Source organism: Mercenaria mercenaria, chromosome 18, assembly GCF_021730395.1.
Source record: "Mercenaria mercenaria strain notata chromosome 18, MADL_Memer_1, whole genome shotgun sequence".
NCBI classification, from domain to species: domain Eukaryota; kingdom Metazoa; phylum Mollusca; class Bivalvia; order Venerida; family Veneridae; genus Mercenaria; species Mercenaria mercenaria.
This window is the reverse complement of record NC_069378.1, coordinates 16,567,904-16,593,941: the sequence shown is the minus strand read 5'-3', so window position 1 is coordinate 16,593,941 and position 26,038 is coordinate 16,567,904. Positions and strand designations below refer to the sequence as shown.

The window sequence follows — 26,038 nt, the reverse complement described above, 5'->3', positions numbered from 1 at the left end:
GCAGTTAGATCAAATGTCAATGTCCCAAACTGACTTCAAATGTGAAATCTAACGTCTTGTTTTTATGTCAGGAGCACAACTTCAAAACTGTCTCAGGTATTGACTTTAAACTTGAAATGTAGATGGGTGGTGATGAGAAGATTTTAGGAATGAAGAAAACATCAACATTATTATCCCTCCACAAACACTTTAGCTCCGGCCCCGAAAACCCGAAAAAAAATCACTTTTAGTTTGTTTGCCTTAGTATTCCATCACCGTCACCTCACAAAACCACCCAAACCACGTCCAAAAAATCTACTTTCCCCTCCTCTTATCTAGGACTTCATGCGTGTATTGCCCCGCTTTGCGGAACTATTGATATGAAACTACTTACATATAAATAATTCATTTGTAACTATTTATGTGCATGGTTCCCGAAACAAAAACACCCCTGCAACCATTAGATTTTATTGTTTTCTTGGTCATCAACATATCCGTAGGGTGTCTGAAGACATTAATGTAAATGTACCGATATATGTAATAACTTTATGTTTCCGGTATATATTTTGTATTTCCATTCCGATATGACCGTTCTCGGTAACTGTCAACGTCTCTTAAAATCTATAACAGGGGCACACTACCACATGTATGTACTCAATGCTTTAAAATGATAATTTTTACTTCTATCATGTGTAAAGTGTATCACAAATATCATGACATTAACGATACTTTAGAATGTCGATATTTATATTTATTCGGTAAACAATATATAATAAAATAATCAATTCTCGTTTGTGTTACTTGGAGTAGGATTAAGTTGATCGGTTTCAAACGTTAATATGGATTTTGTGAGAAATTAAATAAAACATATCGGCATCGTTAACATGATTCCCGTACAAGCTGCTGTTCGCGGTTATCAGCGAAAAATTATAATCTTTTTTTTTTTTTTTTTTTTGACAGACAGTAAACGGCGGGGGTGGGGACAAGGGGATAAACAAGCAAACACATAACCAGTGCGGATCTGTGTCGGGAGATGGCAGTGAGCTGTGGTTGTAACTAATGTAGCAAAACTCGGTGGACTTAATGCAAATTTTATGCTACAACAGGCCCTTTTATGCGAAAACACAACAAACAAGTCGTGGATATTCTGTGTTCATTTGCGCATGAATAAATATTCACACTAGCACAGGATTAGAAAAAAATGTATAAACAGCACAAGAAATTTGTTTCGTGCTCTCCCGTTAATATATGCCCGGATACATGAAAAACAATTTGTATGCAAGAATAAATGAGATTTATCTTTATAGGTAAAGGTTACGTCATTCATCTCACGGGGAATATATTGTCGTGTCCGAGCAGTACTAGCAAGCTTAACAAGTCAGTTGGCAAGCCAAAGGTGAAGAGAGAGAAACTTACGGATGTTGCGGGGAATTCAGATTACAAAGTTAATAACACGAGAGAACACGAGTAAGAACTGTAATCCCGAATTTGATAACGATCTTCGCTCAAAGTAACGCTACCCCTTTATTTGCAGAAAAAAGATACAGAGCTTTGCAGAAAAAAAAAATGAATTTTCGTAATTTAAGTACAGGTAACAATAGATCAATTTTGTAGTCTTGCATTTTGACATTTTTAAAATTCTGATAATACATACGTGCAAGTCTATCTAAATAATTTTAACTAATTTTGTTTCGTTTGATACGCTCTGTGTAAAAGGAACGTATCCGTCTACAGTATGTTTACAGACCAGTGACAGACATGTGTAACATTCCTGTAGCAGCATAGATACGATCTGTTATTTTTTCAAATTATTGTTCAGCTGGTCATATAGGATAATTGTTGACTAAGATAAGATCTGTTAATTTCTTTGAACATAGGTTTACAATTTTTTACTTGGTGTTCAAATATTTATATTTCTCATATGATAAAAAGATCTACAAGTCAGAAGGTGGCCTCCGTTGCGGAATGGTTTAAGCCCCCATCACACCAAACGAGTTCTCAAAACGTCCCAGCCCGTCCTAAAATATTGTAAAACGGGCTGCGACCTGGCTAGAACGTTTGTACTTTGGCCGGAAAATATATCCATAATGCGATCATAGTTAGTTCTTAAACAGTTCTCGATACGTCCATCGCGTCTTTATCCCGTCTGAAGTACGTTTATAGTAAGTTCAGTTCGGAATAAATGCCCGTCCACCTCATGTGGACACCGTTTGTAGGCAGTCCAAGTCCGTCTGTAGTCAGATTAAATAAGTTCGTAACTAGTCCTACTTCGTTCTGAGTACGTCGAAACTCGTCCTAACTAGTTGTTAATTCGACCAACTCGTTCACAGACAGTTTAACTCGTTGTGATTACGTCCTCATCTCTCCCTAGTACGTTCAGAACGTAAATTGCAATCACGTTCTGCCCCGATGGCTATTAAAAGCCATCATGTTTCGCCCAGTTCTCATTCTTGTTGTCTCTTCAACCTCTCAAGACACAAAAAATCTACAGCAATAGGCAAGTATCAATATGACTCGAAAGAAAAGTGAAGCCAAACAGAGGCAGGGTGTAAAGTGTTAAAGCAATGAAAGACCAATGTCTCACAAAAGCCGATACAGAGTCTTCTGAGTCAGCCCCTGAACGTGAAAGTCGAGATGATGAACGTCGTAATTTATTCCCTGCACCTTCTGACGACTCTGTCTCCAAGTCCGAGGATGAAGGAGGACAGAGTCAGAAACCAAAAGGCATAAACTTGGCTAAACCTTGTGCCCAAATCTGGAACCTGTACGACAACGGCATGTATTTATACCCTAACTTGTGTAATTGTACTGCAAACGGGATCGACGGTGTAGGAACTGTGAATAAACGTACTAAACGTACTAAAAACGTGCGGAGCGTACTGAGAACGTATTGTAAACTCTTAGAACTGTTTTGAAACGTATTACAAACTTAATATTTTATTTTGATCGTATTCAGACGGAATAACGACGCACTGAGGATGTAATGCGGTCGAGTTAAGTCTTTCTGTGAACGGGTTAAACGAGCTACAAACGGATCCGGTCGGTGTGCACACGTACTTAAATTGACCCCCGATCGCATTACGTCATACTTCGTCTCTAGTACGATCGAAGTACTGCGGTTCAGTTCTTAGTATGTCTATCTCGTTTTAAGTACGTTATCAGTCCGTCTAACTGTAGGACGGAATGATCGGCAGAAATTTTTGAGTAGGCTCAAAGTTCTGGAGCACCATTCCCGTTCAACCCCGTCCGAGCCAGTCCATAAAGTTCTTAGACAGACTGTAGAACGTCGCTACTACGTCTGTTCCGTTGCAACACAGTTTGAGCCCGTTTGGCTACATTTTTTAGAACGTACTGAAAACGAGCTTGGTGTGATGGGGGTATTAGACCGCTGACTTCATATAACTTATCCCTAACTAATCCCGAAGGGATACAAAATTATTTCAAACGAAAAAGGCATGAAACCGGCATATCGTTGGTTCTACCATGGAGCCTCTCCATTCCTAAAATAATGTCATGAGAGTCTTACTCCCTCACCAAGAGCTAGAATGTAGCCGTATGACCATAAATATGTTGGTGAGAAAACAAAATAATTTATAGAGTGATATAGAGTTAATTAATCATAAAATCTAATTTGAGTACGTACAAATTTTTTTTTTTTAATAATTGTTCATCAGCCATTGCTCTGATTACCTAGTGAGAAAAAAATGACATAATCATACAAAAGTTGAATAGCATCAGGAGTAATGCCCTGTGAACAAAACAGGGTTTGAACACAGACTAATGGTGGTTAAGCTTCACATTGTTGAACCGGAGCTTTAACAACCAGTGTTCAAACTAATTGTTTTAAAAACAAATAATTATTTTGAAGTTAATTCCTTTTAAAAACTTTCATTTCAGATTAGATGTTAAACATTTTGCAGCAACATTTTAACACCTGGTGTCTGCAACATGCTTTTAACTGGAAGTCCGCATCACTCAGTAACTGCAGTATAACTTTTTAGGGTCCCACCTTTTGGCGAAAGCTCTATTTTAATTACTCTGCCCGAACACCTTGTCGGGCCATACCTTTGGAAGTATTTAAAAGATTCTATAAAATCTTTATACATTAGCATAGAGTGCAGTGTACACAAACCTTGACTCAACCATGCTTCCTTTCTTATTTATCTTCCTTTATTAGATAAGTTGACGAAAATATAATACTAAAAGTGTTGAATTTATTCAAACTGTATTTTTTCCTTGTCGTTAAAATTGAAAAAGGGATAGAGTATAGAAACCAGAAATCCAGCATCAATATGGCTTGCAGTATTCGTGATTTTGCTATTTCAAATTTCAAATATTTTAAAACGTCCGTATTTGCCTTGAACAATAAGTTGTACATTTCAGGATGTAGTACAAATGTACTGAGAACAAAAGATACCATCACTTTTAAACAGTAACACTTAATATAAATGTTGATTTTTTTTTACTCTACATGTTTAAAATGTTTTCAAAGAACATTTTATTGACTCTCCTTTCGGTGCTGCCACGTATATCTTCTACTCTTTTACCATTTGTTCATTGTTAACTCAGACCTGTCTTAAGACTACGTTTCGTGACTGCATTTCATTTAAAGGTCAATAAATGATCTATAACCTACACGTATAACTGATATTCCAGGCTTTCAGCAGACGATGAACAGACGATTTTAGACAGAGCAAGCATGTATATTGGTTACGCAAAATACGACCTATTCGAATTCAATTGCGAAACATTTGCAAGCATGTGTAGATATGGAAGAGGAAAGAGTAAACAGGTATGAGTAAAGCGACATCTACTTCTGATTTTTTTATAATGAATTACCATGCATTTATAACTGCACATTTAATTCGGTAAGAGAAGTAATTTATCAGTCTACATGAAATGCCATTTAAGTTTTGCTATTCATTTATTAAATTTTGATTTAAAGTAAAAACAACAACAATAGATTCTAGGATGGTGCAGGCAGCTACAAGTTTGGCATAGAAATTGCGAAAAAAAAAACAACATCACGGATACAACGCACGTATAGAGAATAATTGAAGCTGTCTTTTTTCAGTGTAAGACAGAAACAAATTTTAATGAGGGAGAACTATATACAGTACTTTCATTAATGGTTAACTGTAAGATCTGGTGTTCACTATTCGAGAATTTTGATCTTAAACGTCCGTCAGCACAGCTTCATAACTTCTCAATATTCTTGTAAGAAACAGTTAAATAGGGCCTTATCCTGAGAGATTAACAGATTTCATTTTTTTATGTTTTGGCGTACATTTTTATGTTAGTGCTGTGATTATGTAAGTTTGTGTCCTTATTGAAGTATATTTTGATATTCACCCCCGATTATTTATACTTCCTATTATTCTTATTCTTCGGTATTCAAATATAGTTCAGTACTGTCTAGTGAAAATAAATAAATCTATAGATATATTAAGTTTTTTTCCACTGAATCCTATATTCCAGTATTTCAATGAAAGGCATAACCTAAAACGTTCAGAATAGGCTGAGTGTGTAAATCTTAAAAGGGGTTTTATACACGTAATTAATGATGAAGTTATTAGTTTGCCATAATAACTGATAAATATTATATTTTATTCAGATAACGGTGTGTCCCTTGTTACATTTTACCAAACATTTATTTTTCAATTTATTAGATTTGTTAGAAAATGTAGTTTTGTAGAGATCTTCAAAACCATATAAAATATTTTGCCATTAGGGACCACGTTATCATAAAGTTCGTAAATATTCCATCATGGTAATACAGGTTTGGCTTTAGAATAAATAGTTATCTAAACAAAATCTATAAGACGATCTTTTGTGAGCCTAGCAAGAAAGAAAAATAATAGCAAACTCGGTTTGATCGACTGGAGAAAGTTTACGAAATTTAATGTCCTACACTCCTCACGACCCCTAGTACCGGCTAAAGCGGAATTCTACTACACTTCTTGAATAAAAAAATTCTCAACGGACCGTAAACTATAATAAAATACTAAAGACACTTCTGTTACAGGGTATAGCTCAACTTGACTTTTATGGATATCTTATTTACACTATTCGTAAGATTCTGTTTTGGTATTGTATTATGTAAAATTAAAAAATGTTTCATTTAAAGGTGTTGTGACCCGACTATTTTTAGTATGTCAATGTTTTACAGTTCGACGGTACGCTTTCGTCTTTGATTTTGTCTGCAAGGATATGTAGGCAGTTCCTAAAGATTATACTTATACTGTTCTTCCATATTTTACTACGTTCAAGTTTCGTTGGGTCCATAACGGCGTTTCTCTTATTACATTTCCTTCTGCAAAGTCATTGAGTGCATGCCTGTAAGCCAAGGTTCGTTACGTTAGGCTTCCTTTAATCTTTTATTTACAGTTATGTCTTTCCCTACCCTTGGGACAAATTGTTGTTGGTTAGTCCTGTCTGTCTGTCTGTCTGTCTGCCTGCCTGTCTCTAATATTTAATGGACATACAGAAGGCATCTTTCGGCCTTGTCAGAACAAGGTCTTACGATGAGATCAAAGGTCAAAAAGGCGATATTTTGTGCTCCTGGACAAACATTATCTTTTTAACATCTTAAACAATGTTTGTGTTATTTTGCACGTATTTAGACATAGTGAGATGATGTGTAGATCGCAAATTCGGCCGTGTTGGGTTATAATCACCTTTTGGATTTTTGGGGCCAGATTTAATATATCAATTTTATACGGTGTTCCGTTAGGGCCAGCACTTGCTCCCTGTGAACGCGAAGCGCGACAGAACGATGGTGACAGTCCGTGGTACTGTCGCGCTTCGTCATCGTGCTGTCGCGCTTCATCATCGTAGTGTCACCATCGTATTGTCGTGCTTCGCCATCATACTGTTGCGCTTCATCATCGTACTGTCGCGCTTCGCAATCGCACTGTTGCGGTTTACCATCGTGTTGTCACCATCGTACTGTCGCGCTTCGCCATCGCGCTGTCGCGCTTCACCATCGTAGTTTCACCATCGCACTGTCGCGCTTCGCCATCGTACTGCCGTGCTTCATCATCGTACTGTCGCGTTTCGCCATCGCACTGTTGCGCTACACCATCATAGTGTCGCCATCGTACTGTCATGCTTCACCAACATTTCTCTGTTTACTTAAGGGCCGACTTTAAGGTATAGAATTTTACGGTCAGACGGAAGGACGTGGTTTGGATTTACTTACTAATAATCTTGTTTAACATAAATCTACATTTTTATCCAATACATTTCTTAAATTAAAAGTTTAGGGTCAGTGGTAAAAAGACAGCGTCGGTCGGGTAAGCGGAAACAAACAACTGTATTCTAGACCTAATTAACACTTTTGCATAAACTTTACCCAAAAGGTTTATAAGCAAAGTTTATAAAACGGTGTATTTTTATTATTTTTAGCTGACAATATATACTTTTAACGTTTCATGGCTTGAAATATATGAGCTGATTAAACAACATTTTCTCACAAAACAATTAATTACATGTAAATACATTATCATTTATTTTTCCACAAAGAGGTTAATTTTGAATACAATGTTATTTTGTTCATAAATAAGACTCGGTTGGGTGATATTCGTTTTTATTATCCCTCAAGTAAACAATGTAAAATAGCCATAGACAACGGAGCCTATTTTGGAATAATACATTTCAAATTATATTAAGGTATCATATTTTTTTTAATATCATCATGCCAGATATTTTCATTTGAGAGACACTCTGCCGGGGAATTTTCATTTGAATAACATCAGGTCTGGTGATTTTCATTTCAATAATACCCGTGCTAAAAATCGTTCCAATTATTTGATCATTGGACAGAGTTGACAATACTATACAATACAGAGTTTAATTAAAGTCGGCCCTTAAGTAAACAGAGAAAAGATAGTGAAACGCGACTGTAAAATGGCAAAGCGCGACAGTACGATGGTTACACTTCGATTGCGAAGCGCGACAGTGCGATGGCGAAGCGCGACAGTACGATGGTGATACTACGATGGGGAAGCGCGACAGTGCGATGGTGAAGCGCGACAATACGATGGTGAAGCACGATATTGCGATGGTGAAGCGCGACACTACGATGATGAAGCGCGACAGTACGATGGCGAAGCGCGACAAAAGGACGGACTGTCACCATCGTACTGTCGAGCTTCGCCATCGTCATGTCGCACTTTACCATCGCACTGCCGTGTTGTCACCATGATACTGTCGGGCTTCGTCATCGTACCGTCGTACCTTCGCGCTTCGCGTTCACAGGGAGCAAGCGCTGGCCCTAACGGAGCACCGTAAATTTACTTTGTTGACGAAAGTCGCGTGAATGAGCTATTGCTCTACCGTCGGCGGTTTGTAAAAGTGCCTTGTAAAGAATTCTCGGTAAGCTCTTATCTCATATTTTACTCAATCATCACAACTGAATTAAACTTCATACATGTCTTTCCAATGACACTTCGACTTCATGAGAGTTTGCCCCTTTTTGTACTTGTCCATTTTTATCCAACAAATTCTTTTCGTGTTTGTAAGCGAGTTAGTATCTCATTACTTGCACGGATGAATGAGATTTCAAACATCCTTGTCTATTATATTACCAAATGAATAACATAGATTCCAGAACTCTTGCTGTCATTTTGTGATGTACAGTTTTAAATAATTTGTGGAATTTGTATAAACTTTTATTTTTTAGGTCCTAGATGTACGCAGGTAATGAACATATGTCTGCATTTTGTTAACGATTAACATGTATGCATTTTCTTAGTGTTAATATTATATAAGAAATATGTAATGGTTATATTTTTTTATAGTAAGTTCGTATTATTTATAGGCTGGCAAATACGTTGGCAATTTGAAATCCATAAAAGAAAAGGATTTGTCAGTAAACAAAAGAGGACGTAAAAAAGTTAAAAAACCTTCAACCTTCCATTCAATACAAAGTGATACAATCAGGGAAGATGACGGATATAAGGAAGTTGAAGATGCCAAATATGACAAAGATAACGGATGTTGCGTTCTTATCTGAAGTTAAGATTCACATTTTATTGGAAGCAAGACAGAAATTCATTAAAGTTAACAACAAGGACTAAAGAATTACATCATATTTAAAACTGCTGTTTATAAGAAACTTACATGACACTTTTTTATCTGATAATTAAAATAAACCGGTAAGAACCTGGAATCTTTTGAATAATATCCTCCATTGCTACCTCCTAAGAATGGGCTCTAACTCCAAATTAAAAAAAAAACAACAACAAAGGGCCAAATGAGCATTAAGGCGTTCACCTGAAGAAGACATTGACCATCTGACCTTGCTTCTGACAGTTCATTAAAATGAAAGTCATTTAAGTTTTTTATATATATTTGTTTTTGCTGTGACGGCTCCAATAAGTTGTTTGAATAAGTTTTACTTTTAGCTCTGGTGTCTCCTAAAAGGGGCTTAGCTGAACCATTACAAGGATGTTACAGATGTTTAAAGAAGATACATCAAACGGCTTATGAGAGTCAGTTAAAGTTTTTTTTTCTAATTTTAGCTCTAGTGGGCCATGTATCCCCATTTGAACATACATGGGTGATGCTACAGACCAAGTTTGATGAAGGTCCTGCCAAACATATAAATTTGACACAAAGTGAAGACAAAACCGATTTAACTTGTTGACAAAACCTCCGAAACTATTTGAATCGAAGAAATCGACGCCATGTTTTAGACATAGTACTAGAGATAAATCAATGACACAAATATTAATCCTATCCTGCATGTATCTGTACACCTAAATGACAAAAGTTAATAAGTAAATGTATGTGAAAAAAAACTTAGTGATAAGTCATTTTATTGTAATGTCAATTTTTATGGTTAATTCTTGTTTTTACATATGATGTATGATATGGTAGATGTAACATTATATCTAAATTTCAGCTTAAATTGTGGATTTGAATTTATTTTATTAGACTTAAAATATTTTCTGACGTCACACAATAATTGTGTTTTGCATTGAAATAAGTTCTTCCCGCAATAATCCATTAAATATTTATCAGTGACTTGATAGGTTGGACTATCTGCAAGAGCAACTACATGGAAATTAAATAAGAAGTTTCAGAAAATCTTAAAAAACATGCTTCAAAATGATCAAATCAAAACTTAAGTATTATATTCAGTATTAAATGTTACACATCAGCAACCAGCATTAGATTTTAAATTGTTTTTCATAATCTGAAATTTTAAGTACTATCTTTACATGTTTTCCCGCACTTTTTACTGATTTTTTTTTTGCGCACGACACAAATAGCTTCGTCACAGTGCTGTTTGCTGTATGATTAAATAGCAATTAATGCGGATCGTGTTAGAATATTTGATAAAAACATCTTGTAAACATTATCAAACACAATCCGTTTTAGCCCACATGAGCACGAAGTGCTCAATCTGAGCTTTTGTGATCGCCCTGTGTCCGTCGTCCGTGGGCGTCAACAATTTGACTGTTAACACTCTAGAGGTCACAAGTTTGGCCCAGTCTTAATGAAACTTAGTCAGAATGTTACTCTTAATAAAATCTTGGACGAGTTTGATATTGGGTTATCTGGGGTCAAAAACTAGGCAACCAGGTCGAATCAAAGGAAAAGCTTATTAACACTCTAGAGGCAACATTTATGACTATATCTTCATGAAACTTGGTCAGAAAGTTAATATTGCCCCTCATCGATGTGGGTTGGAGCCTCACTCGGGGCGTTGAATTCTTCATGTGAGGGAGCCATCCAGCTGGATTACGGAAGGTTGGAGGTTCTACCAAGGTGCCCGCTCGTGATGAAATAATGCACGGAGGGGCACTTGCGGTCTTCCTCCACCATTAAAGCTGGAAAGTCGCCATATGACCTATCATGTGTCGGTGCGATGTTAAATCAAAATTTAAAAAAAATGATGATCTTTAGGTCAAGTTCGAATCTGGATAATGTGGTGTAAATTGCGCAGTTATACGAAACAAGTAGAGCTAATACAAAGTATAAATGAGCCAATATGAGAAAAGCAGGGCCAATACGAGTAAACAGGACCAATACGGATTCAAGCATTCTGATTGGTTCAAAAGAGAAAGAAATTAAAGCAGTCAACCTTTTGTACGACAAAAGGGTCACGGGAGTCTGAATAACCCGATTTAGGAATCATATTAATTACAATCTTATTCTTCTCAGATGGAATTATTCCTTTTTCAAAACAAACATTGTAAAAAATATGTAAAACTGAAATACTACAATGGGGTCAAAACTAGCTCACCAGGTCAAATCAACGGAAAATCTAGTTAACACTCTAGAGACCACATTTATGACCATATCTTAATGAAACTTGGTCAGAATGTAAATCTTAATGATCTTATGGCCAAGTTTGAATATAATTACCATATTAATTATAATCTTATTCTTCTCAGATGGAATTATTCCTTTTTCAAAACAGAAAGTTGATCAGAATGTTAATCTTAATGATCTTAAGGTCAAGTTTGAATCTGGGTCAGATGGGACAAATCTAGGTCACCAGATCAAATAAAAAGTAAAGCTTGTTAACAATCTAGAGGCCAATTTATGACTGTATCTTAATGAATCTTGAACAGAATGTTATGATCTTTAGGTCAAGTTCGAATCTGGGTCATGTGGGTCAAAAACTAGGTCACCAGTGAAAATCAAATGTTAAGCTTCTTAACACCCAAGAGACATAAGTTTAAGTGTAAAACTCATGAGAAATGATCAGAATGTTTGTCTTTATTACCTCTAAGTCAAAATCGAATCTTGGTCATGTGGAGTGTAAAAACTAGGTCGCCAGTTCATATCAAATGAAAAGTTTGTTAACACTCTAGAGACCACATTTATGACCATACCTTCATGAAACTTGGTCAGAATGTTGTTCTTGATGATTTTTAGGTCAAGTTTGATTCTAGATTATGATGGATCAAAAACTAGGTCACCAGGTAAAATCAAATGAAAAGCTTGTTAACACTCTGGAGGCTACATGTATGACCATATCTTCATGAAACTTGAATGTTATTCCTGATGATCTTTAAGTCAAGTTTGAGTTTGAGCGCTACAGTAACACTCATATAAAACTCTAGAAGTCACATTTTCTGTTTGATCTTCATAAAACGTTGTCAAATTGTTTGTCCCTATGAAATCAAGGCCATCTTATCTGGGGTTAGAATTAGGTCAGGTGAGCGATACAAGGCCTTCAGAGCCCATTTGTTTTTCTTAACTTGGGGAGTTAGTTATCCGTACATTAGTCAGGAAAATGAACCACAAACCGAATCAAATAAAATTATGAATAATGAAGAGATAACGAATAACTTTTTCTTACTTGGTAGTAGGTAGTTTCTGAAGTGTGCCCGCTGTCTGTCGTCAGCCGTAGAGCATGCTTCAAATAAAGAGGCAACATTACATTTATCTTAAAAATGCGAAATCAAAAGAAAAAATGTCTTAAGTCGGGGGCTGAATCCTGACCGTCTCGGCAATGAAACCTACCAATACACCGCGGAAGAATTCGTCCTTTACCAAATTGGTATTTTTGTCTGTAAAACCAATACATACATTAAATAATAAAACAAGTGCAAACAGCTATTTATCTAAAAATCATTCTGATCTTACTGTTTTTACATCACAATTAATGAAACCACTGTAACTATGCATAAAAAGTCAACATGTAGATATATCAATACAGAAAAAGTGCTCTAGAGAGATGTCAAAAATATCTGAAACTGAGAAAAAAAACAAGTATTTCCTAAAGATATGAAAAAATCTAGCAGACAGACTTTTACCAAACTTTGGATTATGTAAGCCAAACCAAAAAAATAATATCAACCCCTGCTTACTTTCAAGACAAAAATGTTCACCAAACCAACAAATTAATTGGGAGCACTTGCACTTTAGAGGTCCCTTTAAAAATAATAGTTTAATAATGTCTTAAATATTAAAAGTTAAAAGAGGTAACTTTATTTTGAGATGAATATGTTTGGGGGCTGTCGCCCCCACACCCCTGCTTTGCCCCACACCCCCAACTTGCTGCGCATGCGCATTGTAAACTTCCGGGGACCGCTAAAGTGCATTCTAATTAATTGTTTCACTACCCCATCCACCTAAACAATTATGAATATTTTTTTCTTTCTTACACAAAAAATTGCACAAAGTTACAAACTGTTCCATAATTGATTTTCTTACAATTCAATAATTGTCACATGCTAAATAATACTCCTTTAAGGTCTCATATCTCTAGGTCAAATACTTTTTGAGATACGTGGGACACAAACTTTCAGGCCCTTTACACATATTTTAACTAAGTCTAGGGCCATTACTCTGGTCTAGCTGAGTAAATTCCCAAACAAGACCCCAGGTGCACAACATAACATGCTGAATGACATACCTAAAATGTTTTATGACGTTAGGTCAAACAATTTTTGAGATACGTGCGACACAAACTTTCAGACCATTTACGCATATTTTTTATTAAGTCATAAATCTTCAGTTAAACCCCAAGTACACAACTTCACATCTTGAATTATATTCCTGTATAGTTTCAAGACTCTAGGTCTTAGATACATGTGACACAACCTTTTAGGCCCTTTATGTACATTTTTGACTGTCAAGGCCCATAACTCTTGTCTTACCATGTTAAATCCAAATTAAACCCCAGGTGCACAACTTCACGAGCTGAATAACAATTCTATGAGCTTTAATGACTCTAGGCCAAATACTTTTTGAGATATAAACAAATTCATACGGACAAGGGCGAATCTATTAAATGTTCACCTCTCAAAAAAGAAAACTTTAGTGGGGAGGGGTTTGGGAGGGCACAAAAAGTATAACGACATTTTCACATTTGAACTGAAAGGAGATATATTAAGACTTTCTCAAATTTCATGTGACTGTGAGTCGGCTGTATTATTACTCGACCAAGTAGTTGAACTTGGCTGTCCAAAAAGTTTTCGATTCGTGCAAGATGATTTTTTGGACACGAACTTCCCACGACTACTCCTCCTATATAACACCATCACCAACAACTTTAAAACGCAAAATTTGCACGACTCAAATTGTCAATATATCCGGTATCGTTTGCGCAAGGACGCTGCCAATCCGAGAATATGCACTTTCGGTGGCGAATCGTGAAATTTTCGTTCTGTTGTTATCGCTTGTTGCGCAGCTTTATTTCCGGTACCCCATTACAAACATTCAAATTTTCAATGGAAAAAGTACAAAAAAAAACACACTTATTTCATATGTTTGTATAACATATAATCTGTCAGTAACTAAGTTTCAAAGTTGTCTTAAGAAATATGGCAATAAATTCCTGATATATAAAAAGTTTCTTTTATTCTGTTGACATACATTCTGGAAGTCAGTGCCTATCAGATTCATGGGGTTGTGCAATTTTCAATGAAACGTTCTCTAGGATACTGAAATACTACAATTTTTAAAAACAAAATTCAGTTGGCAAAGTATCTATATACCACAGGCTTTAACATTATTGGCTTTCTTAACCTCAAAATAGAAATATTTGTGTTCAAAGAATCATAATTACCATTGGTTACTTTTATGTTTAATATTTCTCGACAGTATTTCTATCTAAAAATAATTTGCTAAAATCGTGTTTCAATTTATTTAAAGCAACATTGATATCATGTGAGATGGTACCATAATCATTTTTAACCTCCATAGGTAAAGTAGATTTCCTGGATCGAGCAACACCTATCCTACCTATAGTCTCCTAAAACTCTTGCTGGTTATTCTGACAATTAGAGATCAAATAATTTGAAAAACAATCCAATATGCCCTTTTTCATTTCTGAAATTCTTTGTCGGAACGTTTTCTAGCCTAAATGAAATCATATTTCAAATTTCTCTTAAGAGATAAATCTTAACATTTTAGCCATTTATGTTCTGCATCAAACATGGATTTCCATAAGTCAGATACACACATGGATTTCCATAAATCAGAGAGAGTATTGCCCCACCAAGGTTTGCTAAAATTTCTTTTCTTATCATAATTGACTTGAATTTTTCACAGTAATATATATATATATATATATATATATATATATATATATATATATATATATATATATATATATATATATATATATATATATATATGCTGAAATTTGTCTAACATTTCATTTTTGAATATAGAACACAGGTCTGTAGATGCTTTATCAACATCTGTGTGACATCTTAGACTTGGTTCTAACGAATGCAAAGTAGCATGCAATGATCTTACAATTTTTTCATTTTCCAGAAAGTCAACAGTAATATTTTAACATCAAACTGTACATATCTTGTTTCTTTACTGTTTGTCACATTCATTACTTCTCTTTCAGGTATATCATCAATACCAACAGTAAAATCCTCTATATAACAAATTCTGCTATTAAAGTCGCCGCTTACCATAACAGTCCTAAATTTTGGTATGAATAAACATCTGTAAGCAAAGTGTCATAAAAATATTTATCATTTGAAACTTCTACATAATTCATTTCCAATAAAAGTTTCTTCATAAGAAAACCTACACCCCTGTAAAAAAATCTATTACTGCCATATCAAGCATAGTGTTCAAGATTTATTACATTATCACCAGTTAAATGAGATTCAGAAATTCCTAAAATATCACAATCGATAAATCAACACACTGTTTCCTCAAAATAAGATTGTCACTATCTTCCACTGAGCTCCATCCATTAACGTTCCAAAATCCAAAACTTTCTTTGCCCCGGTGACCTTGACCTCCGAATTCTTGACCCCGACCTCGTCCACGAGAATTTCCACGAGTGGCGTCAGAATAAGATCTACCACCACTGTTAACTGTGTCAAAATATGTTATGACAGGTGTATATTGACACAAACAATAATAGTAAGATGGATGTACAAACCATTGACAGTAAGCTGGGTGTATATTGACAAAACAACATTATAGTCAGGACCCTGGGCTATACAAAGTGGGAATTTATTGCCCAGCAGGTATACAAATGATATTGTCTGTTTTAAGTAGCTTTACCCGTATATGTTGAGAAACTATTCATTTTAATATTTCATCGAAATTGTATGGCGGGGATCCATTTTTATGGTGGTTGGTGTATTAGCATTAGGATTGCAGGTTTCTAAAGTATGAATTCCAAAATATATTTCACAAATGAGTTGTCAAATCACTAAATATATTCATAGAATACAAAATCTGTGGATATAGTGTTTAAATGTTAGATTTATTGTCACCCGCCCGCTTAGCTCCGTAGGTAAGAGCGTTGGTCTACGAATCGCGTGGTCATGAGTTCGATCCTCGGGCAGGGGCGTATGTTCTCCGTGACTATTTGATAAACGACATTGTGTCTGAAATCATTAGTCCTCCACCTCTGATTCATGTGGGGAAGTTGGCAGTTACTTGAGGAGAACAGGTTTGTACTGGTACAGAATCCAGGAATACTGGTTAGGTTACTGCCCGCCGTTACATGACTGAAATACTGTTAAAAAACGGCGTTAAACCCAAAACAAACAAACAAACAAACAAAGATTTAATTGTCAAAGAAAAAGGAAAAATGCATTTTAAAGGTAGGCATGATAATGTTATTATTGTGGCGTATCCTATTTATCATATACGTGTATGTGATTTCAAAAGCTAATTTTACAATTTCCTAAACGTTACAGTAAACCATTTTCTTTCAGCACCATGTATGCGACTCGCGTGGATGATCTCAGTGCTTTCATTCATGCGCATTACGTATTTCGGTTTAGATATAGCTCTTTGCTTTAATTTAAATCAGACATAGTTGCTGACTTTATGTTCATTATGAATTACATAAGACAGTAAATTAAGTGTTAATTGACTGATTTTCGGATAATGCTAAATGCGAAGCAGTATCCATAAGAAACATGTGTGAATAGACGTTCTTACATTTTTTTCCGCGTGTCGACCACAGATACATATGAACTGACATAAAAGATCAAGTTTGTCATTCAAGAACAAACTTTCACCCAATGAAAACCTATAAAAATTGTCTCTTTGAAGGCTTTCATATGTGCAAAAGAGTGTTGTGTCTATGTTCTTTACACACATTTTACACTGCAATGCAAATATCATAATGATAGTACATTCTTAAAAGGGAAAGTACACAAATTCCCAAATAAACGACAATTTTTCTCAATATTACTATATAAATATGTACCCATTTTTTCATATATGGAACAAAACTAGACAAAAATAGGATGTGTTTCATGGTTTTTATTTTAAATTAACATAAATTGCATAAAATTTATGTCTGTTAGGCCAGCCTAACAAATAAATACATGAATATGAAAGCTGAACATTTAGCAAAAGCATAAATATAGATCTTCACAGAAGAAACACTGTGTTAGGCTGACCGAACAAACATTTTCAGCGGTTTGAAAAACAATTTAAAACCGTTCGTTAAGCCTAACATATATACATACCAAAATTGCATTCAACTGGTCCACAAATATTTAGAGAAAAAAAAAACAAGAAAGAAAATGTTGAATATTAAATATTGCTATACAACTTTGGTGTTAAGACGGCCGAACACACTTTTGGAACGACTTTACATATCACATAGAACAACGTTTCAGATGACTTTAATATTGCTCAGTCAGCCTTACACAAATTCAAAATTAAATTATGTTCAACTGGTCAAATAAAATTTCTTAAATTATTCAGTTAGACAATGCAATGATCAGTTTCAAAATTGTTTGGCCAGCCTAACAAAAATACAATAAAAAATGTTGAATATCGCATATCGCAATACAACTTTGCGTTAGACCGGCCGAACAGACTTGAAATGTCCAAAAAGTTTTCGATTCGTGCAAGATGATTTTTTGGACACGAACTTCCCACGACTACTCCTCCTATATAACACCATCACCAACAACTTTAAAACGCAAAATTTGCACGACTCAAATTGTCAATATATCCGGTATCGTTTGCGCAAGGACGCTGCCAATCCGAGAATATGCACTTTCGGTGGCGAATCGTGAAATTTTCGTTCTGTTGTTATCGCTTGTTGCGCAGCTTTATTTCCGGTACCCCATTACAAACATTCAAATTTTCAATGGAAAAAGTACAAAAAAAAACACACTTATTTCATATGTTTGTATAACATATAATCTGTCAGTAACTAAGTTTCAAAGTTGTCTTAAGAAATATGGCAATAAATTCCTGATATATAAAAAGTTTCTTTTATTCTGTTGACATACATTCTGGAAGTCAGTGCCTATCAGATTCATGGGGTTGTGCAATTTTCAATGAAACGTTCTCTAGGATACTGAAATACTACAATTTTTAAAAACAAAATTCAGTTGGCAAAGTATCTATATACCACAGGCTTTAACATTATTGGCTTTCTTAACCTCAAAAATAGAAATATTTGTGTTCAAAGAATCATAATTACCATTGGTTACTTTTATGTTTAATATTTCTCGACAGTATTTCTATCTAAAAATAATTTGCTAAAATCGTGTTTCAATTTATTTAAAGCAACATTGATATCATGTGAGATGGTACCATAATCATTTTTAACCTCCATAGGTAAAGTAGATTTCCTGGATCGAGCAACACCTATCCTACCTATAGTCTCCTAAAACTCTTGCTGGTTATTCTGACAATTAGAGATCAAATAATTTGAAAAACAATCCAATATGCCCTTTTTCATTTCTGAAATTCTTTGTCGGAACGTTTTCTAGCCTAAATGAAATCATATTTCAAATTTCTCTTAAGAGATAAATCTTAACATTTTAGCCATTTATGTTCTGCATCAAACATGGATTTCCATAAGTCAGATACACACATGGATTTCCATAAATCAGAGAGAGTATTGCCCCACCAAGGTTTGCTAAAATTTCTTTTCTTATCATAATTGACTTGAATTTTTCACAGTAATATATATATATATATATATATATATATTATATATATAATATATATATATATATATATATATATATATATATATATATATGCTGAAATTTGTCTAACATTTCATTTTTGAATATAGAACACAGGTCTGTAGATGCTTTATCAACATCTGTGTGACATCTTAGACTTGGTTCTAACGAATGCAAAGTAGCATGCAATGATCTTACAATTTTTTCATTTTCCAGAAAGTCAACAGTAATATTTTAACATCAAACTGTACATATCTTGTTTCTTTACTGTTTGTCACATTCATTACTTCTCTTTCAGGTATATCATCAATACCAACAGTAAAATCCTCTATATAACAAATTCTGCTATTAAAGTCGCCGCTTACCATAACAGTCCTAAATTTTGGTATGAATAAACATCTGTAAGCAAAGTGTCATAAAAATATTTATCATTTGAAACTTCTACATAATTCATTTCCAATAAAAGTTTCTTCATAAGAAAACCTACACCCCTGTAAAAAAATCTATTACTGCCATATCAAGCATAGTGTTCAAGATTTATTATATTATCACCAGTTAAATGAGATTCAGAAATTCCTAAAATATCACAATCGATAAATCAACACACTGTTTCCTCAAAATAAGATTGTCACTATCTTCCACTGAGCTCCATCCATTAACGTTCCAAAATCCAAAACTTTCTTTGCCCCGGTGACCTTGACCTCCGAATTCTTGACCCCGACCTCGTCCACGAGAATTTCCACGAGTGGCGTCAGAATAAGATCTACCACCACTGTTAACTGTGTCAAAATATGTTATGACAGGTGTATATTGACACAAACAATAATAGTAAGATGGATGTACAAACCATTGACAGTAAGCTGGGTGTATATTGACAAAACAACATTATAGTCAGGACCCTGGGCTATACAAAGTGGGAATTTATTGCCCAGCAGGTATACAAATGATATTGTCTGTTTTAAGTAGCTTTACCCGTATATGTTGAGAAACTATTCATTTTAATATTTCATCGAAATTGTATGGCGGCGATCCATTTTTATGGTGGTTGGTGTATTAGCATTAGGATTGCAGGTTTCTAAAGTATGAATTCCAAAATATATTTCACAAATGAGTTGTCAAATCACTAAATATATTCATAGAATACAAAATCTGTGGATATAGTGTTTAAATGTTAGATTTATTGTCACCCGCCCGCTTAGCTCCGTAGGTAAGAGCGTTGGTCTACGAATCGCGTGGTCGTGAGTTCGATCCTCGGGCAGGGGCGTATGTTCTCCGTGACTATTTGATAAACGACATTGTGTCTGAAATCATTAGTCCTCCACCTCTGATTCATGTGGGGAAGTTGGCAGTTACTTGAGGAGAACAGGTTTGTACTGGTACAGAATCCAGGAATACTGGTTAGGTTTACTGCCCGCCGTTACATGACTGAAATACTGTTAAAAAACGGCGTTAAACCCAAAACAAACAAACAAACAAACAAAGATTTAATTGTCAAAGAAAAAGGAAAAATGCATTTTAAAGGTAGGCATGATAATGTTATTATTGTGGCGTATCCTATTTATCATATACGTGTATGTGATTTCAAAAGCTAATTTTACAATTTCCTAAACGTTACAGTAAACCATTTTCTTTTCAGCACCATGTATGCGACTCGCGTGGATGATCTCAGTGCTTTCATTCATGCGCATTACGTATTTCGGTTTAGATATAGCTCTTTGCTTTAATTTAAATCAGACATAGTTGCTGACTTTATGTTCATTATGAATTACATAAGACAGTAAATTAAGTGTTAATTGACTGATTTTCGGATAATGCTAAATGCGAAGCAGTATCCATAAGAAACATGTGTGAATAGACGTTCTTACATTTTTTTCCGCGTGTCGACCACAGATACATATGAACTGACATAAAAGATCAAGTTTGTCATTCAAGAACAAACTTTCACCCAATGAAAACCTATAAAAATTGTCTCTTTGAAGGCTTTCATATGTGCAAAAGAGTGTTGTGTCTATGTTCTTTACACACATTTTACACTGCAATGCAAATATCATAATGATAGTACATTCTTAAAAGGGAAAGTACACAAATTCCCAAATAAACGACAATTTTTCTCAATATTACTATATAAATATGTACCCATTTTTTCATATATGGAACAAAACTAGACAAAAACAGGATGTGTTTCATGGTTTTTATTTTAAATTAACATAAATTGCATAAAATTTATGTCTGTTAGGCCAGCCTAACAAATAAATACATGAATATGAAAGCTGAACATTTAGCAAAAGCATAAATATAGATCTTCACAGAAGAAACACTGTGTTAGGCTGACCGAACAAACATTTTCAGCGGTTTGAAAAACAATTTAAAACCGTTCGTTAAGCCTAACATATATACATACCAAAATTGCATTCAACTGGTCCACAAATATTTAGAGAAAAAAAAACAAGAAAGAAAATGTTGAATATTAAATATTGCTATACAACTTTGGTGTTAAGACGGCCGAACACACTTTTGGAACGACTTTACATATCACATAGAACAACGTTTCAGATGACTTTAATATTGCTCAGTCAGCCTTACACAAATTCAAAATTAAATTATGTTCAACTGGTCAAATAAAATTTCTTAAATTATTCAGTTAGACAATGCAATGATCAGTTTCAAAATTGTTTGGCCAGCCTAACAAAAATACAATAAAAAATGTTGAATATCGCATATCGCAATACAACTTTGCGTTAGACCGGCCGAACAGACTTGAAATGATTTGAAAAAATGAGTTTCGAAATTGTTCGGCCAGCCTTACAAAAATACAAGAATGACTGTTTAGTATCGCATACCTCCCTACAACTTTGTATTAGGCCGGCCAAACAGACTTTCGAAATGATTTGAAAAAAAAAAGTTTCAAATTGTTCGGCCAGCCTAACAAAAATACAGGAAAGACTGTTCAGTATCAGATACCTCCATACAACATTGTGTTCGGCCGGCCGAACAGACTTTAGAAATGATTTGAAAAAATGAGTTTCAAAATTGTTCGGCAAACCTAACAAAAGTACAAGAAAGACTTTAATATCACACATCTCTATACAATTTTATGTTAGGCCGGTCGAACAGACTTTTGAAATGATTTAAAAAAAATGAGTTTTGAAATTGTTCAGCCAGCCTAACAAAAATACAAGAAAGACTTTTCAATATCGCATATATCTATCCACACAATTTTGTGTTAGGACAACCGAAGTAACTTATGAAATGATTTGAAACAATGAGTTTTGAAATTGTTCGGTCAGTCTTTCAAAAATATAAGAAAGACTATAAAACATCATTATACAAATTTAGTTATAATTTGAAATATATTTTTCAAAGGAGTTTCAAAATTGTTTGGGAAGCCTATAGAAATACATGGAAGACTTTTCAATATAAAGAAACTCTATACAGCCATAAGGCAAGCAAAACACACTTTCGGAATGATTTGAGACATATGCATAAAAGCAATGTTTCAAATAAGTTTCAAAAAGGTTCGGTCAGCCTAAAAAAATACGAGAAGGGTTGTCTAAGATCATGTATCTCTATACAACTGTTAATCATAACTATATATCATATCATTCATAAAGACATTTTGAAGTTAGAAAATGTTTGAAAATCTATTATTGGTGATTGCTTTCAAATCTTAATATCTGTATTTCAAAGTTTTAATGTGATTTTATTCTTAAATTGCTAGGGACAAATAAATAAAAATATAATGAAATATTTCATCACATTAAAGGGAAGTAATTAAGACCAGACAAAAAGAAATCCCAAAAATGTTCTTTCTCCAAAGATGACCTTGACCTTAGGGCTAGGGATCTGGGTCTTGCACATAACACATCATCTCATTCACAATGTTTCATATTACTTTCAGAGTTGTTCAGTTGGTCTATAACTAACTCATGAAAGACAGTTTAATATCTTAGAAACAAAGTGTGTTCAACTTGTAAATCAGAGCTTAGACATTGATAGTTTTTAAACACAAAGCACTGCGTCTTTTTGAAATTAACGTATATCGTTCCTCAAAATGGCATGTGCCTTTATATGGATCCAATCAACTATTTAATTAGTTAACCAGCATAAAAACAAGGGTAAAGATCCGATAGGCTCACAAAACAAACCCCTTCAGCAGTGTATGTACACTGTATGTGTAATCGATAGATATAAATATAACACATACACAACGTACAACAACTAGACAATACGAACAACACAGACACATAAAGGAACAGAGACGGGTACCCCTTTGGTATTTTAAGTGGCGAAAACACAAGTGGGGAACTTAAACCAGTTAATTGCCCGCAAACCCTCACTCTGTGACCACAAAGGGGTGTTTCTGTTTTCTGACACGAATAACTCACTTCAAGTCAGCTATAGTTCCGGGTCTGTACTACGATAGTGTTATTGTTTAAAAACAACGAAACAAAAACCAAAGCTTTCTAATTAAATGGAAGCCATTTTTACATTGATTTTTGTGCGAGAAATAGCAAATGCAATGTCAAGATGAGAACTAACTATGGTATTATATAAACCAAAAGAGACTCTTTCTAGTAAATGAAATTTGTTTTGTTTTAGCGTAAATGGTGGCATATCAACTTTCAGAATGGTGCTGAAGACTTGCGTTAAGATGCAAGCATAGTCGTATTTTTACGCGTACATGCATATATCGATGTTGTTATAATTGGGAATTGGCCGTCTCGGCGCTGACCAGGGCTACCTTAAACAGCATTTTCAGTGGTTCTTTTTTTATTTGTTCTTTACTCATGAGAATATATATTTTGCGATCAAATATAAAACGTTAACTCAACTATACATACCAGCAAATAATCGTCTCACCACTATACAAGATCACGCTTTATAAAAGTCCGAAAGGAGAAGCTGGAAATTGACACATGTTTGTGTGTACTCTTGCTTGTACGAATTGTATAACTTGTCCATTACCGATCTAATAAATACTATTTCAAGTAATCATTGCATGGCGAGGGCGTATTTAGATTATATGAACCATTTTCCATAAAAGCAGAATAAATATTAAACAAAGACAAAATGTAAAAGTTTAAGCGCAGTACCCGAAATCAAGTCTTAATAGCAGTGTATTTAATGATGTTTACATTTTAACATGTACATAAAAATGAATAGACAACGGGAAATTTACAGACAACTAAGCCAAAAATGTCAATGGAGGAATACAGCGGGGGATCGAAGACAACTGCAAAACATCACATAGGAATTTTAAACTTGTTAACGGTATTCCAAACCTCCCTCTTTATCACCAGCATAATCAAAAGTTACTGGACAAGGTGAATCTATCCAGGGCAGAATTATCAAAACAAAGCAGTTTAATTCCAGTAAAGAAAAGCGCAGCGTCAAATGTTGAGAGGTTTAACACCAAACGTGTGGTATAGGCCGTAACCTCGCGGATGGAACTATAGCACACTAACCAAAAAAAATTTATTGGGTTCAACTGCAGGCAATATGACGACTTTCTAGCTTTTCATCGTGGAAGAAGAATTTTGGGGCCCCTCTAATAATTATTGTATACACGGATGGATAGAATCACCAACCTTTCGTTATATGAAAGAATTCTACGTTACAAGCTGGATTACGAATCAACAGCAGGAAGATAAGTTATTCAAAGTCAACGACCGTAACCACTCAGCATAGTAGACCACTTAACATAAATACAGGAAAAATATCCAAGAACCAGAATCTCTAGAAGTTTGCAATTATAATCCTCATGGCCGGATAGTGATATTTCTTGTTAAGGTAGTTCGGCACGTTTGATAAACCGCAAGTGATGGCGTTACGTCATTTATCCGGAAAACGTAGGATAAATCCTGGATTCGGCGTACGGAAACGAAAATCATTTTATGAATTAATGACAACTTATCAAAATGGCACTGTTACTATCTTTCTAAAGTAAAAATATGTTATTAAAATATCTGAGACGTTAAATAATTCAAAATAAAATCTACAAATCTATGAAAGTTTTAATTTTCCCATAGACTCCCATTATGAAAAATTGTGTGAGGTCCACATTTTTCAAATCAGTCTAGTCTAGCAAAACATCAAGCACACGACCCTATCTTTTTTATTTGCTGAATGTTCTAGGTATATTCTGAAGTTTTGATGAATCAGACTTTAATCAAATTCTACATTGTAGAAAACATTTCGATCCGAACGACTGCAAAACTACATTAAAGAGTATTTCGATAACTTGAACAAATCGTAAATATGATAGTAAAGTAGCAAAGTATTTATGCTAATTGTGAACACGGTTATTTAATGAAGGAGTTTAGTTGTAATATATTTAGTAATTTCGTTAAATTTCTCAACATGGCTACACGCTAAAACAAGTCTAATTAATTGGAAAATGTATACCACACACTATTTGCCACCTTCCCGTTCCTCTTACGCCTATGCATTAGATGTGGCACGAGGTACATTACAAACAAGGGAAATGCACAATACTATAATTTATACCACCTCTCTCACTATAGCATGTGTATGAATAATTTTAAATTCAATCAATGTTGATAATAAGGCCAAATGTCTGACTGATACTTTTATTGAACTGTAACTCCAGGGAATAGAAGAGCAACTAAAAACGCAACAAAGCAAAATTGATAGATAAGGGTAGATTTCCCGGAAGCACAGAACTTTTTTCGCCGCCATTTTATTGAGAGTTCTCGAACTGTGTTCCTGGTGCTCCCCGTAAGAGGTGGTGTAAAATTTTGACCCGCGAACAGTGTTCTCGGATCATGTTCTTGGTGTTCGAGCGTGCTTTTTTCCAACGGAACAGGCGCCAAAATGCAACGAAGATGTTCTCGTGTCAAGAACATTCCGCCCGAAGACGCCCTGTTTGTTTTATTGCAAAATTCAATAAATATGATATCTGAAAGGAGACAAAACGCCTCACGTAGCTGATCACACGTCCACAGACTGTATTTGTTTAATTTTCAATTTAAAGTTAGAAAAATGCTTTTGTTTCATGAAATACAGAACAAATTAGTTATTAAATAGTTAGTATTTTCTTTTGCAAATGCTTTCTCAATTAAAGTCGCCAGTTTTTTGTCGAGCCCACTTGCGGAGAATGAAGTCATAGTCGTCTAAATGGCTGTTCAGTGTATGTGCGGATGTTT

General features: G+C 34.7%; 1 protein-coding gene across 4 annotated transcripts in view; it reads left to right on the top strand.

The window, feature by feature from the left end:
• LOC123538376 (uncharacterized) overlaps window positions 1-9,145 on the top strand; it is a 47,079-nt gene extending 37,934 nt beyond the window's left edge. For 3 of the 4 annotated variants that reach the window (XM_053530048.1, XM_053530047.1, XM_053530049.1), the window contains 3 exons: window positions 1,287-1,446; window positions 4,636-4,771; window positions 8,801-9,145. In XM_053530048.1, the coding sequence (XP_053386023.1) occupies window positions 1,287-1,446; window positions 4,636-4,771; window positions 8,801-8,995 (491 nt within the window). In that variant the 3' untranslated portion in view covers window positions 8,996-9,145. The remainder of the gene's footprint in view (window positions 1-1,286; window positions 1,447-4,635; window positions 4,772-8,800) is intronic. The other variant, XM_053530050.1, reaches the window with a different exon arrangement.
• The last annotated feature ends 16,893 nt before the right edge of the window (window positions 9,146-26,038 follow it).